Source organism: Pseudocercospora fijiensis, assembly GCF_000340215.1.
Source record: "Pseudocercospora fijiensis CIRAD86 unplaced genomic scaffold MYCFIscaffold_1, whole genome shotgun sequence".
NCBI lineage: Eukaryota > Fungi > Ascomycota > Dothideomycetes > Mycosphaerellales > Mycosphaerellaceae > Pseudocercospora > Pseudocercospora fijiensis.
This window is the reverse complement of record NW_006921532.1, coordinates 8,752,564-8,768,622: the sequence shown is the minus strand read 5'-3', so window position 1 is coordinate 8,768,622 and position 16,059 is coordinate 8,752,564. Positions and strand designations below refer to the sequence as shown.

Sequence of the window (16,059 nt, the reverse complement as noted above, 5' to 3'; positions counted from 1 at the left end):
GTTCGGCTCAATCCGAGCCAGCAGCCGGCGGCATTGGTGTTGGCACGCAGCTTGCAAGTTGCAGCAGCTGCTCGTCAATATTTACTTGGACACGAATGTAATAATCTGTGGCGTGTCGCTGCTTCAGCTTCGAGAGCCAGCACTGTGGCAGCTCTCAGCATCAACATCAATCAGGCTGACAATGTCCACTGCAAGCATTGCATTCTTCCGACTTCGTCCGAGACTTCTTGCCGAGTCGGAGCCCGATCATGCGCCGTATCTCAGGCTAGCTCAAAGAAATGTCCCAATGGCGGCTGGCCGTTCACAGGCTCGCTGCAAGAGTACGACAGCAGTGACGTTGTCGCTCACTGTGAGGGGTATTGATGTGTCAGGGCGAAGACTCTGTCTGAACATGTGAGCATGGTAAGAAGCAACTTCATCTTTCGACATACTTTGATACTTTGGCCGGCATTTTGTATCACCCACCTTAATGGCTCTTTCCACTGCATCGCCATCCGGCAAAACGCCAGCATGGTGGAAGAAGGTAGATAATGTTCCGTCACCTAGCCAGGCAAAACCTCCCGCGGCGAGAATCATGGATCTACCGGGAGAGCTCCGAAACATGCTATTCGAGACCCTCGCCAATGATATGGACCACATCGTGATACGCAACGGCAAGATTGTTCCTCATCCCTTCGCTCAGGTGAATCAGCAAGCAAGGCAGGAGTTTGGGTGGATCTTCAACAGCCTGCCTCGAGGACAGAAGAAGTTACTGCGTCCATATAGAGTAACGGTTCAAGTCAACGACTATGATCTCAAAAGCGCAGTGGACGCCCTTGCTCGCTGTGCTATTGGGCCTGCGACTGAGTTTGAGATCCAAGTGCGAGTCACGAAGCAGCTTTCCCGGTGCGACTGGGAAAAGATCTGGCCATGGATCGAGTACTGCGATGAACTGATGCCAAGAGAGGGGTTTCAAGGCGCCAAAATTCGCTCCAACTACACCGTTCAGCTGGAGCTATCCGCCTGTAACCCGTATGCAGCAAGTCAGGAGCTGTACATGGAAGTAATGCCTTACGTATGTAACGCCAACAAGAAGACAGCCAATCAAACAGGTCAATGCTGACAGTAGGATAGATTCTCAAAGACGCTGGAGGACCTGGCAGCGTGTCTGCAGGCTGCGAAGAGATCTCTAAAATGCGTTCGGCCCTCATATGCTGCTCTCTTTCAAGTGGAATGGACATTCATTCGATGAACTCCACGAACACAATGCGATGGTGAAGTCTTGTGCGTGGGCATCTACGAAACGCAGATCCGAAATCTCGAAGCAGTGATCAACAACATGCCTGCCAGCACCACTAGCTGCAGTATGGTAGACCATGTATAAGCTATGCGATGACACGCTTCGCCAGCCATGGATCTTTGCCAGGTACCCGGATGAGCTGCTACAGGTATCTAGTAATGGGCATGCTGCCATCCTGTGATTCGGAGCCGTGCAAATTCGCCGAGGAGGAATGCTAGCACGCAGCGGGCATGAGATATTCTGGTTGGTGGTCGTCGGAGAAAGTCAGAACGACCTGAAGCCATTTTTGGGACGAGTGATTGGATTCGCGATGTCTTGGCGTGGACTGGTCGCACACTGTGACGGCTGGGTGAGAGCAGGAGGAGTTGCGAAGGACAGTGAACGGTTCGAGATAAGTCCGTAGAGTACGATAGTCATGAATCATGATGAAGTGAGGGAGAAGAACTAGTTAAAGCCAAGAGGACGATGTCTGCAGCCACAGTAAGAAGCCTTGCCGCGGTTCAGCGCACGCACGCAGCCGAAGGAAGGCCAGGGACCAGCACACATCTGCGTCGAGTGCCTGCCTGCCTGCATAGCTAGTAGTAGATATGCCTTCCGACATGACGAACGGGCGGCATGTCGCGGACGAGCTCAATGGCGCCTGACACATCCACTGCCCGCCGCAACGGCAAATGATGGCTCTCAAGAGATGCGCGACAACGATGGCAAAAGGCACAAGCCGAGAGGGGTAGTTCTGCGCAGGCGCAGGCGCAGGCGCAGGCACAGGCACAGGCACAGGCAGGCGGTGTGTAGACGCGAACGCACGCTCTTCGTCGAGCAGAGCAGAGCAGAGCAGACTCCATCTCACGTGCTATCACTGTCGATGCTGCATCGGACCAGTCAGATCCTCACTGCAGGTGACATCGTTCCCGCCAGCCACTGAATTTGAAGCTCGACTAAATTGGGGAACTGCGAGCAGGTGTGCTTTCCTCACCACAACAACAACAACACTCGCACGCTTCCTACCCACCTACCCACCTACCCTACCCTTCCAACTTCCCACCTCACCTCCCGCGCCTCTCTCACCCTTCCACCACCCAATGTCGACACCGATATAGACAGCATTGACTTGTGCCGCCCGCTCGACACCTCTCCCACGCTCGCCCGCCCGTATACCTTGTGCCTCTCGAGAACTCCTCGTGCGTGAACCCCACCTCACTCAACGAGGTAGCTCGTACTCGGAGCATATGCTAATCGATACTTTGACCACAGCTTCCAATCCGACCGCACCTCACTCTACACACTTCAAATTAGCACCGAAGCTTAAGCGGCCTGCTCTTCGGCCTCGCTCAGCAGCTCTTCCCTCGCAGTCCTACCAATTCCTCACAATAACACGCCAAGATGTCGGCCGAAGACGCTTCGCCCGCCGTTGACTCGGGCATTGGCAACCTTGCCGATAAGATGGGGGGACTTAGCACCGACGAGCGCCCCCGAACCGAGGAAGAATACGCCCAGAGCCAATTGACCTTGCGCGCAATCGTGACTTCCAAGGAGGCAGGCGTGATTATCGGCAAGGCTGGCCAAAATGTTGCGGACCTCAGAGACAAGACTGGCGTACGCGCCGGAGTGAGCAAGGTCGTGCCTGGCGTGCACGATCGCGTTCTGACTGTCACCGGAGCTCTGACAGGCATATCTGACGCGTATGGACTGGTTGCAGACAGCTTGGTCAAAGGAGTGCCGCAGATGGGCATGGGAGGCGTGGTCGGCAACCCGAACACACATCGTGAGATATCTTCATCCCGCTGCATTCTAATCTATCTGCTAACTATCCTCAGCTATCCGATTGCTTATCTCGCACAACCAGATGGGTACCATAATCGGTCGTCAAGGGCTCAAGATAAAACAGATACAGGATGCTTCGGGGGTCAGAATGGTTGCACAGAAGGAGATGCTGCCTCAATCAACCGAACGCATAGTGGAAGTCCAGGGAACCCCCGAAGGAGTCCAAAAGGCTGTCTGGGAGATTGGCAAATGCCTCATCGACGATGAACAGCGTGGTTACGGAACCGTTCTCTACAGTCCTGCTGTTCGTGTGCAAGGCGGTGCTCCTGCTCCACCTCTCAATGGTACGGGCGCCAGCTACGGAGCTCCCAGAAGCTACAACCGCACCGGCAATGGCGCCGACTTCACCGGAGGCCAATCTCCCTCGTCATACCCACCTCGTCGCAATGGACCATCTGACGGAGGCCCCCCTCCCCGCCCTGAAGACGGCGAGGATATCCAAACTCAAAATATCAGCATACCGGCTGACATGGTTGGCTGTATTATTGGTCGCGGTGGCAGCAAGATCAGCGAGATTCGCAAGAGCTCCGGCGCCCGCATCTCTATCGCCAAAGCTCCGCATGACGAGACCGGCGAGCGCATGTTCACCATTACTGGCGGTCCCGCTGCCAATGAGAAGGCCCTCTATCTTCTCTATGAGAACTTGGAAGCCGAGAAGATGCGTCGGAGTCAGATCCCAGAAGCCACGGCATAGAGTGCTGACGGCCGTGAAGCCGCTTACGGATATCCGCAGCCGACCGCCCCCCATACTCCTCAGCCCATCTCTGCACCACTCCTAGGCTACTGAGGAATCGCGTTGTGACCCCGCCAGGACAACTTGCGTCGCCGCCGGCTTCACAGCCAGCATCATGCAAGCGTCTGGGGACAACGTTGACACCTTCTCTTCATGTCTTATGACTATCACGACTTTGACGCTTCGATGACATGACCAGCTCGAAAGCCTAATGATGTCCCTACCCACCGGTGGCTTCTCTGCCCTACCCTACTCCACTACCAGAACGACACCACCACACAGCGCGCACCATGATAACTTTGAATGAACTACAAGGCTGGAATAATGCTCGATGATTGCAAGAAGTAGCACTTCATCTCCCAAAATGGCGGAAGCAAGCATGTGTTTGCAGTTTGCTAGCGGAAGCAGGCTTTGGACTTGCTATTTTGCATAGCGCTATACCAATTTCGTTATGTGATTGCAGCGACGATAGCGACAAGAAATGAAAGCGATGCAGACTTACCAACACGTCTCTTTGACGCACGACACATTTCCAGAATATTTTGAGTACCGATATGTTGCTCTCAAGCCATGATGTGACGTAACAAGCACGCCTCCTTCGCCATCTTTGCAATCCCAGAACACCATATACCAATTCCCTTGTCCGAAGTGCACCGTACCAATCCACACCAACGCCATTACCTGCCCAGTCCGAGTCCGAGCGTATGCCACGCGCAACGTATCTCAGTGGTGATATCCCGAGGCCGGATGTCAATTGACATAGCACAGCAACTCCTGCTCCAGAATGTATTTCCCTTCCTTATACTTCTCCGTGCTCTCATAGGCACGATCGTATTTCCAGCCCACAATCTCTTTGCACTGTCTACACCACACATCTCTCACGACGTGGCGGCCTGTCGTCATATTGCGTTCTCCGGCTTCGCCTTGCTGCACATTGACGACGCTGTTGAAGAGGTAGGCTTTGCCATGTTGGCCTCGGAAATTCTGCGTTTTGCCGCATGTTGAGTTAGTGGAAAGCGTTTCAGGATGGGAATTTAGAGAGAGGTGTTGGGGATGGGGATGGGGATGTGGACTCACCCTACTTATTATCTCGTCGTGGTCGGCGAGGTGGGTTTTGCAGTTTTTGCAGCCGTAGATTTTCTTGGCGTTCAGGTAGACGTTGTATGCGAGGCCCATCTTTGAGGAGGATGGGCGCTCGGCCTAGGGAGTTGAGAGAGTGTGTTGTGCAGGTTGTCTAGGCGCGGGTGCGGAGGGCGGGGTGGTCTGGTGTCGTTGTCGTCGCCTTCGGAATTCCTGCTTTTGGTTTCAGACTTTCGTTGCAGGCTTGCTAGTTGACCACGGATGATGTTCTTCTTCCTCTTCTTCTTCAGTTTGCCCGTTGTCGTTATCGTCAGCTGGAGAGGTCACGAGTGAGCTGAAGTATGAAAGAAGGCGGAGATGGGCTCTGGCAGGATGTGGATCAGAGTGAAGTAGGCAGAACACGATGCGGTTGTAGCAATTGAGTGAGTCCGGAGTTCAGGTACTGGGTTGGCATCTATGTACATACAGGGAACCGAAACTCTCACGCTGCTGCCCGTAGCCCGCGCGCACATGAAGTCAGTAGTACTAGTCAGCAGCAGCGATGAGGGACTGCTCCGCTCCAGAGTGGCCAGTGCGCCACTGTGGGGGGCTCGGCAGAGATCGGCGACTGCCGATGAACCACCCTTCCGAACACCACCACCTGTGCGGCGATACCAACCGATTTCTGGTTGGTCCACGAACACGCAGAATCATGTCTCTTTCATTCACCTACCACTGCTGTAGCATGCGAGCACACGGTCAAGTACATCGAAAAGGTCGATGTACCAGATAGCGCGTACGAGAAACGTGATACAGCTCAGCGCTGAAACCAATGGTGCTGGCCCAACGCAAATCCGAACGCCGCATCGGTGCCATATACGACGTTATTGCGGAACATACGATGTTATGTGCCAGGTAGGTCACCGTCATTGCGTCTTCTCCTCTTCCAAATCTGAGGGATTTGCTCACTGCTCAGATACTGAGCATAGAGGGGCAGCCAACAACGCAACTGCAAGTGGCATGAACATGGGACAGGTAGACGCATACATCGCGGTGCCGGCGAAGGATATCTATGCCGCCGATAGTACTTATCAAACAAGGTCACGTCACAAACATGCCATTTCTCACGAGCAGAGAGGACGACGAAGGCTGCCTGTTCACCAACATGACCGAAGAGGAATAACAGCTGCGGGTTGACCAGAACGTTGGAGAACGTATTTCCATACGCCAAAAAGTCATTATTCAGTCGATTTTTCCAGCTCCACCTTCGAGAGGACTACAACTCGAGAATCCACAGTGGCGGCAATCTCTACAACTGCTAGAGATGTTTCTTGATCATGGCGCATATGGCGAACCAGTGGAGATGGGGTATGTTACCGCCGCCAGCCATCTCGATCGCCAAGCTGTCAGGCTCCTGTGGGATCATATCGAGAACACCACGGCGGACGACCTGGCATTCGCCGCCGCGACTGGAGCTGATTCTTGGCTCTCGCCAGGTAGTTATGATCTCATAGCGCTTCTGTGTAGCCGCAAGATCTCTGCGAGCGTGGTTGCGCCTGCTTTGACTAAAGCTGCTGCAGCACACAACGTCGCACTGGTCAGCCTTCTCTGCAAAGGTGCCAGCAAGAGCCTAGCATCGCAGGCATTCGAAGCAGCTACCAAAACCGTCAGCAAGCTAGCCTTTGATTATGGGACAACTATCTTGACCATGCTCGCTAGCGCCGGAGCGAGAGGCAAGGCTGTTAATGCAGCTCTCATAAAGAGCGCTGGAGCTCATTGTCTCGACCTTGTCTGCGCCTATTGCCCGAATGTGCCAAAATCTAACTCGTCCTGCTTCTCTTCTGCATTCGATGCTGTCGTTCGGTCCAGCAATGACTGGCTCACGAACCCCGATGCGTTGCAAATTCTGCAGATGGTGATTGATCGAGGAGCTCAGGGAGAGACACCAGCGTTTGCGCTTGTGCAAGCAGCGCTAAGTGGCAATGAAAGAGCTACGCAAGTACTTTTCTGTGCTGTTGAGGATCCCCTTGCTTACACCGAGGCGTTCAACACCATGAACCAGTCTGACCAGCGGTGGCTGCAGTCAACAAGCACCGGTCTTGTGGAATTCATACTCGCGCGCGCCGCCAGCGACAATGGTCTGCATGAGGCGCTGATGAGAGCGACCGTCGAGGTTGTGCATGATAATGCATCCATGGAGTTACTGCACCTGCTCCTGAAGTATGGAGCCGACGTGAGCTATGTCAACGACGGTGCGCAAGCACTACAAGTTGCTGCAGCATTTGTACGAGAGGCTATTTTCGAGCTTCTCCTTGAATATAAGCCGGACATGATCACTATCTATGTCGCGATGCAGGAGACGCTTCGCAATGACCATGAAGAGTCCACGGTTCTCTCGATTATAGAGCTCCTAGCAGGTCCCAACTCTTCAGCTACCAGACAGGGCCTCAACCATACTAGTGCGAAGAATACCCTCTTGTTCGACAGCATACAATACTATCCAGAATCCGTGTCCTTGGCAGCTGCTTTCTTCGATCTCGGAGCTGACGTAAATGCCACGCACGCCTGCAACATACGTGGACGAGCCTGGATACGGTGGTCCAGAGCAGGCATCGCCTTTGCTCTATGTTAGAATGTTGCTTTTCACGAGTGAGGCTTCCAATGCTGATCAGTGCAGGTGATATTGACTATGTTGCTCCAGCTACACAAGCAACCGCCCTGATTCTTGCTGCTCGGCTCAATAGGCACGACATGATTTCGACTTTGATAGATTGTGGTGCCAATGTGTCCGCCCAGGACGCTCTCGAACGCACGCCTCCATTCTATGCCGCACGGAACGGTAATACCTCAGCCATCACATCCCTTCTGCGAAAGAAGCCACCAATCAACGACGGGAGCCTCCATGAGGCCTCCGCGATGCTGTGTGTCGATGCGACCAAAATGCTCATTGCAGCCGGGTATGATGCCAACTTTACCTCTATTAAACATGATGGTCGCAATGCGCTGTGTGAGCTCTGCTTCAATTGCAGTGGAGATGATCTAGTGCGACTGTCTTCGACGCTGTTGGAACTTCATAGGGCCAAGGCAGCCCCTCTGAAAAAAATGTCGAGGACGCACGCCATTGTTCTGGGCTATTGAGAACGCCAACCCGATGCCGGTTGTGCAACATATCAACTCAAATCGGGACATGACTTCCAGACGCGAATGACACAATCTGCTCATGATGACAACCAAAACAGGCGACACTTGAATTATTTGGGAGACCAACAGAATATGAAGCTGGAAGGTGCCCAGCAGCAGCAAACTCTTAGGCTGACTGGAATGACGGCGGAGAATACCATAACGCACGAGCACGAGATGGACAAATTGCAAATCGGCGCGTTGCGTAGCATGCAAGAACGGTCGGATATGGACTATAAACTCCAACATGCTGTCGATTTAAACGACACGAAGGTCTCAACCCAACGTCGCATGGAAGATGTAGCCCAAGAATCGCGTTCCAACCAACTGCGACATCAAGAAAACAGCGATGACGCTCGCCTCAGAAATGAGAGCGCCATGAACGAGCATCGGCGACAGAATGATGATGAGACGATCCGGAAGCTGGAGAGACTCGGTCAAATCGAGCGTAACCTGTTGGAAGACAAGGCAAACATATCCGATATGGACCGCCAGAAACAGCTTTACAGCATGCCAGCTCAAAACCAAGAGAAGCCGCGGACTTTGTCACAGCAAGGTCGTATTCAGAACGATACCTTGTTTGAGAAAGGCCGAGTTGAGAACAGAAGTCTTGGCGAGAAAAATGGAATTCTTAACCTAGGTCGGATGGATGAGCAAAGGCACACATTCAACATGGGAAGGATCCGCTACCACAATGAAGAAGCCATGGGTCAAATCCGTACCAAGAATGAATATGACATGGGCCAAAGTATCGAATGAGTATGAAATGGGCAGCGCGAAAGTCTACAACGAAGACTGCTTGGGTGACGCGAAGTCACGCACTATCGACAAATCCAATGCTGCTCAGCACCGAGGCGCAGAACAACGTCGCTTGGATACTAGAGCGCAACAGGCTGACCTTGAGTCAAAAAGTCCACAATGCTATCCAAGAACAGTCGCACCTCTTCCGAATTTGATCTTGACGAAGGCCCATAGCGATCATTCAGCCTCGTCTCGTCTTGCTCGTGTTCGTGTCCGTGTTCGCTGCGGGCTGTCTACAGTCAAAGGAGGCTCCACACAGAGGAGGCTCGTGCTAGCTGCGCAGAGTGCAGCAATGCCCACAGCCCAGACGAACATTCCTTAGCGTAAGATGTAGCAAGTCCAATGATCGATCGTGCTTGTGATTTGCTTGTGGGGCGATCCTTGATCTGCAGTCATCAAAGGAGGCTCTACGCAGAGGAGGCTCGTGCTAGCTGCGCAGAGTGCAGCAATACCCACAGCCAAGACGAACATTCCTTAGCGTAAGATGTAGTAAGTCCAATGATCGATCGTGCTTGTGATTTGCCTGTAGGGCGGGGCGATCTTTGATCTGGTCCGGCAGAGAGACCCAAAGCCAAAGATGCAGTGCTCACCAGACAGACCTTGTATGATCCATCAACCGGTCATTGGAAAGCAAAGGCAAAGCTCATCCCGTTTCTATATACCTGTTCCCCAAAATCACGGCCCAGCACAACACCGGCCTTCACCGGGAATATGCCTCTTCAATCTCTTTCGGCAGGTCGGATTCTCATGATTCTGGGCAATCTCTCTTATTCCTTGGGCGCCTTCCTGGCAGACTACAACGAGACACACGTGCTGAATCCAAGATGGCCGCCTCACGCAAAGTTCCATAACGGTCAGACCATGTCCTTGGGCCTCTGTCTTGCTGCAATGTCATTGTATCTTGCCTTCCGTCCTGAGGCCAGGCCAAGCCAGGTCAGAGACAATTTGTTCAATGCCGCTCTCCTTGGTAGCTTCTACTGCGGAGCCGGACTGTGTGCAATCCTCTACCCAGGAACTGCCTGGCAAGAGTAAGATTGAGCATGTCCCTTTGCGAGGCTGTTTTGTAGCTGACGTTTGTCTGCAGTCCCGAGTTCGAAGGCAATGGCGAGCAACGATACATCTTTGTCGCCGTCTGTGTTCTCATGGCCGTAGGATATTGGATTGATGCTAGCAAACTGACGAATGAGAAGCCTGCATGAAGAAATCGACAGTATCAGATCAACAGTAAAAATAAAGAAACAGATGCAACGCAGTCCACAGTCCATGTCTGCACTGCGTCGACTTCTGCACCTCAGTGTAAAGCCAAGCCAATAATCTAGCCTTTCGTTGATAGCATTCTTCCTCGTCTTTTTTGATTACTCGACCGAAACTCTCTCACTGCAGTCGTAAATATGCCTGGACGAGGTGGAGCGGGCAATATTCTCGTGCAACAACAGCAAGCCAAGCGTGGCGCTGACGACCTCGAGGCAAATCAGCAAATTATCGCTACCTCGGCAGACAGTTCGCTTCCGCGAGAGAAGCAGCAATATGCCCACACTGGACGTGGAGGCGCTGGCAATTGGTACAGCCCTCAAGAGCTGAAGCAAACCGGCACATACGATGATGGATTGCCAGCAGCAGCAGCCTCGGCTCAAGCCCAGCAAACAGCAGCTGAGCCTGTTCGGAGGTATGGACGCGGTGGAGCTGGCAACATGTCCTTTGGCGTGAGCGAAGATGAAGAGCATGCGATCGGAAACAGAATGGCGGAAGAGGAAGCCAAGCGAGAGAAAGTCGCGGCTGACGTCGAGGCCAACGTCAACGCGATGCTAGCAGAGCCACCAAAGGCTAGGCTCTCTGGTCCTCCCTGAAGGGCTGGGATCAGACCTCTAAAGGCATTGAAGAGAAAGAGACACAAACGGTACTAAGCAATAAGCTCAGTATATCTGATCAGAAGTAGCGCGCGAAGAGCATGGCTCGCGCCTCGAAAGCAGTGAAGCACAATGCATCCATGCACGCATAGTGTCTGATTGGTTTCGATTCGAGTCTACCGAGTACGCCTACTTGAGAATCCTGCCAGGACGCCAACCGTTCCACATTTGTCGCAAAAGACCAAAGCAGCATCATCTCGTATTCTGTCTCTGAATCTGAGGTGGAGTCGGAGTATACAAAGGCAGCTCTTCTAAGATTCCCAAAGGCGGCATTTGAGCCTGTCCAATCGTCTTATGAATCAACGTCGCAGTGGTATCGAGGAGCCCGGCGAGGACATTCGACCAAGGCACAGCCGTCGACCATGCTTGGCCTTTGATCAGAGGTGTATAGCTTCCGTTCTGGTTCTTGCGCACGATCATGGCATATTGCTGTCATAAAGGTCAGAAATCTGAGATCGCGGTTTGAATTGGTGGAAGGTAGTTACCCACCCAAGGTGGTTCATCACTATCCTTGTCATTTCGCGGTTTCGTTCCGTAGACGATTTCGAAAGGGCTGCTGCCGTCTGAGAGTATGTTGCCTGAAGGGAAGAGGACTGAAGTATTTGCTAAAGCTGTTTTAGCGTAGCACGCGAGCAATACAGACACGAATACAACGGACCAAATATTCTCTTTCTCAACTCATCATCGCTCAGTTGAGGCGGATTAGGCTTTCGAGGTTTTGATGTATTACTGACTGGCCACCGTGCGCTTTGAAGCATTTCATAGACGATCAGATCGGAATTGGTAGGAGGCAAGTGAGTGAGGATATATGAGCTGAAGCCGATAAGCTTCAGAATATATGTTGGCTACATAGCTACACACTATATCTGCTCGGGCAGCCAGCCGACTCCTTCACACGGGCGACGGCACGAGTACATGCGCATTAGCGCATAGCTGCATGACTGCATGCATCCCACGTTCGTGGTGTGATACGTACTATTTTCTGGTTCTCGTTCCACCTCCACGGTATATTCCCCAGAGATAAGCGTTTGTCGTTCGGTAATGTAGGAGAAATGTGCTAGGGATGATTGTCTGGTGGGTGTGGCTTGTTTGTGTGCAAGATAAGATAAGTGCTTTGTGGTGGCCGACGGCTTCCCTCGATGTATCTTTTCAAGGTACCTTTGTCAGGCCTTATGTGGGATAGAAGTGCCTGAAGCAGCGATTTCTGGTTGCAGCCATCTCTGGTGTCCAGACAGCTCAGATGAATATTTGCAGCAATGAGACGTCTGCAGGTCCCAACGCGCAGCACGATTGATCATCTTGCCCACGCAAGAGCTCCATCCCCTCGAGTTCGCCATTGCGATCGGAGATCAATAAGGTCCAACATCAATCAGATTTGGATGGCAATGCACCGATGTTGCGAGTTGGAACATCCAGCATCCACCTTTCTGCGAATTATTGCTTTTGCAGTTGCACACGTTCGAGATGATCGTATTCAGGGCCAGACTCTGCAAACTCGGTCCAGGACCGTCTTCCATCGTCACGGCTGGGATAGCCATGGCCGTTCAGAGTCACGCAGACTCTCTTCAAGCAATTTGACGCGCGCACTTCCCATGTATCACTCCTCGAGTCCGAATATGAGATGATCAGCCTCTCCAAACCATGAGATGATGAGCACTGTGCAGGCTTTCCTTGCAGATCGGCGCGTATCGAAGATAGTTTCGACAGAAAGGTAGACGTTGCCTGGGCAAGATGTTCGTGAAGTCGAAATTGGGTCGAGAATGCACGCATTTGGAAGCATGGCTCCGATGTCTGGTCCAATGTATGCTCAAATTCGGTCGGTAAATGAAGCTTGATCACAAGTGACTTTAGCCTTATGTCGGAAACATGGTTCGATATCGAGAAGATCGTCGGACAAATATTGATTATTCGCAGACGTACGTCTTGAATGTAAGGAATCACATTGGCAAGCTCTTCGCAGAGGTGGAAGTTGCCATTGTCGCCTTTCAATCGCGTGCCGCACAGGTCCAATGTGAGAGACTTGAGGTCGTGACAGCATGGCAGGTTCCTAACGAGTCGCATTACCGTGGAAAGATGAATGTAGTCCCAATCTTGGCCACGACCGTCTGGATCAGAGCTTGCAGTGAAATCCAATTGTTCGAGAGCTGTGAAGTTGTGTATATCACCGAAAAGCTCGTCGAGACGAGGCTGTAAGTCAACATCGCGCCACCTCACCATTGCGGCTTGACATTCGGGTTTCTTCAGATTGAATCCGATGGGCATTTCGTTCTGTCTGTCTTCTCGTTCATCCCACCCGTCTTCGCCTCTGGCAAGATGCTCACATTCGGACGCGAAATTATCATCCCAGAAGTGGCCAAGAAGTCGAATGCTCATCGATCGCGTGTTCTTGTGCATGAGCTTGCGATGTCCAGCATGTCCGAGCTTGTCGTCAAGCTGCTTAAGGTTGCTCGCATACAGTCGTACCGCCGACGTGCCAAGGCCAGACAGATATACTGGTCGAGCTAAAGCATACCACTCTCGACATATGGACAGCCTCTGATGCGCGCGCCACCTTGCTCCATCTCCAGTCTGTCTGCTCCGCCTGAGCTCGCGACCACCAACTTCTTCGAGGATCAGATTCAGCAGTTCGGTAGGTATGGTCAGCAGGGCAGACATAGCTGGCCTTCGAGGTCATGGACAAACGGGAAGTGCAGATGTGAGTGACTATAAAAGGTCAGTCAGGAGGGGATCCTTTCAACAGCCTTTTCTGCCCGATGGCAAGCCGACACGACAAGCAGCTCATCGCAAGTTATTGCCGATCTGGCCTGTTCGCCCAGGAGCAGGAGCAGGAGCAGGAGCAGGAGCAGGAGCCGTCGTAGGCCTTCCCGCCTGCCATTACGAATGGCGCGTCGGTGACTCCGGTGCTTGGGAGGAAGAGTTGCAGGTGAGGATCAAAGAGTTCGGAACTTCCATGATTGGCGAGGCCGGCTCACTCGTGTCGGCCGGGCTGATCTGCAGCGGCAAGGCACCGACATTTTGGTTTCGGAGTTCAGACCCCACAACCTTGAAGTGGCTTGCGACGACAGCGTAGTAGTAAAGCTCGAACGTCACTTGCATCCAGGCACCACAGCTTTCACCACTGCACACTGAGTGCGGCATTGGGCATAGCAGGCGGCGGCACCCTTTTCGACAACAACACCACTCAGAACTTCAGTCAATGTGGTAGACCGACGAGAGGCCAAGATGGTGCGGTCGAGTGTCCCACACTTTCTATTCCAAAGCTGACCCAGAACAGTCGCAATCACTGCGCCCGTATCTGTCCTGCGTGCGGCAGACGCTGACCGCCGCGCTCTCATTATCGAACTTCGCATCGCAAGCCTCTGAGCGACACAACGTCCCCGAGATCGAGGCAAAGACCTCGCCCGAGGTCCTGCTGAACCCACTTACCGTCTCGAGGAACCAAGAAGAGCGCGTTCTGGTCGAGCCTTCGGTCAACAGCGTCAGGGTCAGCATACGGATAAAACAGGCAGACGAGATTGAGCACATCCTCGTGCACAAGTTCACGAGATTCTTGACGCAGAGAGCAGAGGCCTTCTTCATCCTGCGAAGAAAGCCGGTGCCTGTATGCCTCAAAGCGCGCCGTGCCCAAGACATCCTTGCTGATCAGATCTAGGGATATGACATCTCCTTCCTCATCACCAATTTCCACACGGAGGAAATGTTGAAGCACAAGCTGGTGGACTTCATTATCCAGTTTATGGAGGAGGTGGACAAGGAGATATCAGAGATGAAGCTCTTCGTAAGCTTCCATTATAGCTGTGTGTGCTTTGCGCTGACCGATCATGCAGTTGAACGCCCGAGCACGTTTTGTGGCCGAGAGCTTCCTGACTCCAGTAAGATTTGTCAACCTTCTGCTTGATTCGACGCGCGACTGACTCTTGCCGCAGTTCGACTAGAGCATTTTTTGGTTCGGTATATTGTGCACCCGATCCTAGGGAAAGAGAGGCATCTGCCTGACTGCTCTCCGAGCCTTTTCCTGAACTAAGGCCGCCATCCCGGAACGACATCATGACTGGACGAGCAGTTGCGTCCCTTGGCTATGATGGACACTCAACAGGCCGCTATAGATATAAAAGCTCAAAATTCAGTTGAAAGGACGCTTTATCGGCGTCAAGAATGAATCTTCGGCCAATGAGAGCTTCAATATACCTGGTCGTGCTATTCGCTGCTCTTTCACGGAATTGTACGACTAACGGAGCAATGCAGAGTAGCATAGACCGATCCAATCCGGAAAGGGAAGCTCGATGTGCTGACAGTATATCCTGCTGGCTGCGTATACAAGTCGTTGTAATGCTGGTTGGCGCGGGGACTGGCTGCAGGTTGCAACGCTCACGGCTGTGTTAAGCAAGAGCTTATACCGGCCCGTCAAAACAAACAGTCCTGCTTTTTCACCCTTCTCTCTCGTTCAGCCCGATCATACGACCACAAGACCCGGGCACAGTATTGCTGTGCACAAACTGATCACAACAAGCACAGCGTAAGCAGCATATCCTTGAGCCATTGCCCTTCCCATTGCCACTGCCACTGCCGCTGCCAACGCCGTCGCCGTCGCCTATGCCTTTCCTTGGTCTGGACCGGATATCTTCCACCTTTCTTTATGAGGCTTCTCTACACAGCGGCTCCTGGCTCCTCGGATACCTGGCCTCCCAGATATATCCATTCACTCATGTCCAAGAGACTGCGGAGAGCGTTAGCGCTGACACGTTCCCAGGAGCGAACAGCAGCCATGGGCGTGGCGGGCCCCCCAATCGCCTGCGAGAGGTGAGTGAGCAGCACTGCAAACGACTCTGCTCTACTCGTATAGCTGTGGTCTTGTTGTCGGATCTCGAGGCGCTATCTTGACTGCCCGGTGTGGAAGGAAAGCGAGGTGAACCAGTAGCAGAGGCTAACTTGTTCATTCTTTGCTTCCAGATGCATGTGGCTCCCGAGCCACTGGTTGCCAGACTGTGGGCACACAGTCTGTATAAACCACTGGAGCGGACAGGCACGTACTTAGATGAATCTTCTCCTCGAGAATGTGCTAACAATGCTGTATAGTGGTCGGGCATTGCGCTGGACTCCTCCACGCATTGCCCACACTGCAACAAGGTACGTGCCTTCCCTCTACGCGTATTTCGCGCTCACTGCCATGACGCAACTTCCAAAAAAGCTCACTTTTGGTGGCTTGACCGCTTTCTCAATCCAGCACGTGCTCTCCTTCATTTTCCGCGAAAACTTCAACCGCGACATTTGGTAGAACT

The 16,059-nt window shown here is 52.8% G+C and overlaps 9 protein-coding genes across 9 annotated transcripts; 5 read left to right on the top strand and 4 right to left on the bottom strand.

Annotated features, from left to right (window-relative positions):
- Positions 1–469: 469 nt before the first annotated feature.
- On the top strand, positions 470–1,497 carry MYCFIDRAFT_193106 (uncharacterized protein; the record flags this gene model as incomplete). The annotated part of the gene is made up of 3 exons (XM_007923680.1): positions 470–1,054; positions 1,209–1,263; positions 1,436–1,497. The coding sequence occupies 3 exons, from the start codon at positions 470–472 to the stop codon at positions 1,495–1,497; spliced, it is 702 nt and encodes a 233-aa protein (XP_007921871.1).
- An 841-nt stretch (positions 1,498–2,338) lies between these two features.
- Positions 2,339–3,794, top strand: MYCFIDRAFT_71441 (uncharacterized protein; the record flags this gene model as incomplete). Its single annotated transcript, XM_007922134.1, has 3 exons — positions 2,339–2,457; positions 2,531–3,041; positions 3,094–3,794. Exons 2-3 carry the CDS (start codon positions 2,660–2,662, stop codon positions 3,792–3,794), a joined length of 1,083 nt encoding a protein of 360 aa, XP_007920325.1. The 5' UTR covers positions 2,339–2,457; positions 2,531–2,659.
- Positions 3,795–4,583: 789 nt separating this feature from the next.
- MYCFIDRAFT_28736 (uncharacterized protein) lies at positions 4,584–5,009 on the bottom strand (the record flags this gene model as incomplete). The annotated part of the gene is made up of 2 exons (XM_007921695.1): positions 4,584–4,817; positions 4,911–5,009. 2 exons carry the CDS (start codon positions 5,007–5,009, stop codon positions 4,584–4,586), a joined length of 333 nt encoding a protein of 110 aa, XP_007919886.1.
- MYCFIDRAFT_206226 (uncharacterized protein) lies at positions 4,983–5,768 on the bottom strand (the record flags this gene model as incomplete). The annotated part of the gene is made up of 6 exons (XM_007923679.1): positions 4,983–5,143; positions 5,173–5,277; positions 5,316–5,536; positions 5,568–5,621; positions 5,648–5,715; positions 5,741–5,768. The coding sequence occupies 6 exons, from the start codon at positions 5,766–5,768 to the stop codon at positions 5,068–5,070; spliced, it is 552 nt and encodes a 183-aa protein (XP_007921870.1). The 3' UTR covers positions 4,983–5,067.
- A 3,816-nt stretch (positions 5,769–9,584) lies between these two features.
- MYCFIDRAFT_25984 (uncharacterized protein) lies at positions 9,585–9,905 on the top strand (the record flags this gene model as incomplete). Its single annotated transcript, XM_007921530.1, has 1 exon — positions 9,585–9,905. One exon carries the CDS (start codon positions 9,585–9,587, stop codon positions 9,903–9,905), a length of 321 nt encoding a protein of 106 aa, XP_007919721.1.
- A 359-nt stretch (positions 9,906–10,264) lies between these two features.
- Positions 10,265–10,720, top strand: MYCFIDRAFT_193103 (uncharacterized protein; the record flags this gene model as incomplete). Its single annotated transcript, XM_007923678.1, has 1 exon — positions 10,265–10,720. One exon carries the CDS (start codon positions 10,265–10,267, stop codon positions 10,718–10,720), a length of 456 nt encoding a protein of 151 aa, XP_007921869.1.
- A 135-nt stretch (positions 10,721–10,855) lies between these two features.
- Positions 10,856–11,594, bottom strand: MYCFIDRAFT_209989 (uncharacterized protein). Its single transcript, XM_007923677.1, has 3 exons — positions 11,439–11,594; positions 11,270–11,385; positions 10,856–11,209 (listed from the first exon to the last, which is right to left on the bottom strand). The coding sequence occupies exons 1-3, from the start codon at positions 11,536–11,538 to the stop codon at positions 10,973–10,975; spliced, it is 453 nt and encodes a 150-aa protein (XP_007921868.1). The 5' UTR covers positions 11,539–11,594; the 3' UTR covers positions 10,856–10,972.
- Positions 11,595–12,107: 513 nt separating this feature from the next.
- MYCFIDRAFT_209988 (uncharacterized protein) lies at positions 12,108–12,412 on the bottom strand (the record flags this gene model as incomplete). Its single annotated transcript, XM_007923676.1, has 1 exon — positions 12,108–12,412. A coding segment is annotated over one exon (198 nt), but the record flags the coding sequence as incomplete, so codon positions are not given.
- Positions 12,413–14,002: 1,590 nt separating this feature from the next.
- On the top strand, positions 14,003–14,694 carry MYCFIDRAFT_185526 (uncharacterized protein; the record flags this gene model as incomplete). Its single annotated transcript, XM_007923675.1, has 4 exons — positions 14,003–14,005; positions 14,055–14,381; positions 14,433–14,558; positions 14,608–14,694. The coding sequence occupies 4 exons, from the start codon at positions 14,003–14,005 to the stop codon at positions 14,692–14,694; spliced, it is 543 nt and encodes a 180-aa protein (XP_007921866.1).
- Between the last annotated feature and the right edge of the window lie 1,365 nt (positions 14,695–16,059).

What these genes read in the sequence shown, in the direction of transcription:
- MYCFIDRAFT_209989 (XM_007923677.1), bottom strand. Translation starts at nt 11,538, where the DNA reads ATGCTTCAAAGCGCACGGTGGCCAGTCAGTAATACATCAAAACCTCGA. An exon ending in GTTGAGAAAGAGAATATTTG is followed by an intron (nt 11,386 to 11,438) that starts GTCCGTTGTATT and finishes AAACAGCTTTAG; the next exon opens with CAAATACTTCAGTCCTCTTC. An exon ending in ATAGTGATGAACCACCTTGG is followed by an intron (nt 11,210 to 11,269) that starts GTGGGTAACTAC and finishes CCTTTATGACAG; the next exon opens with CAATATGCCATGATCGTGCG.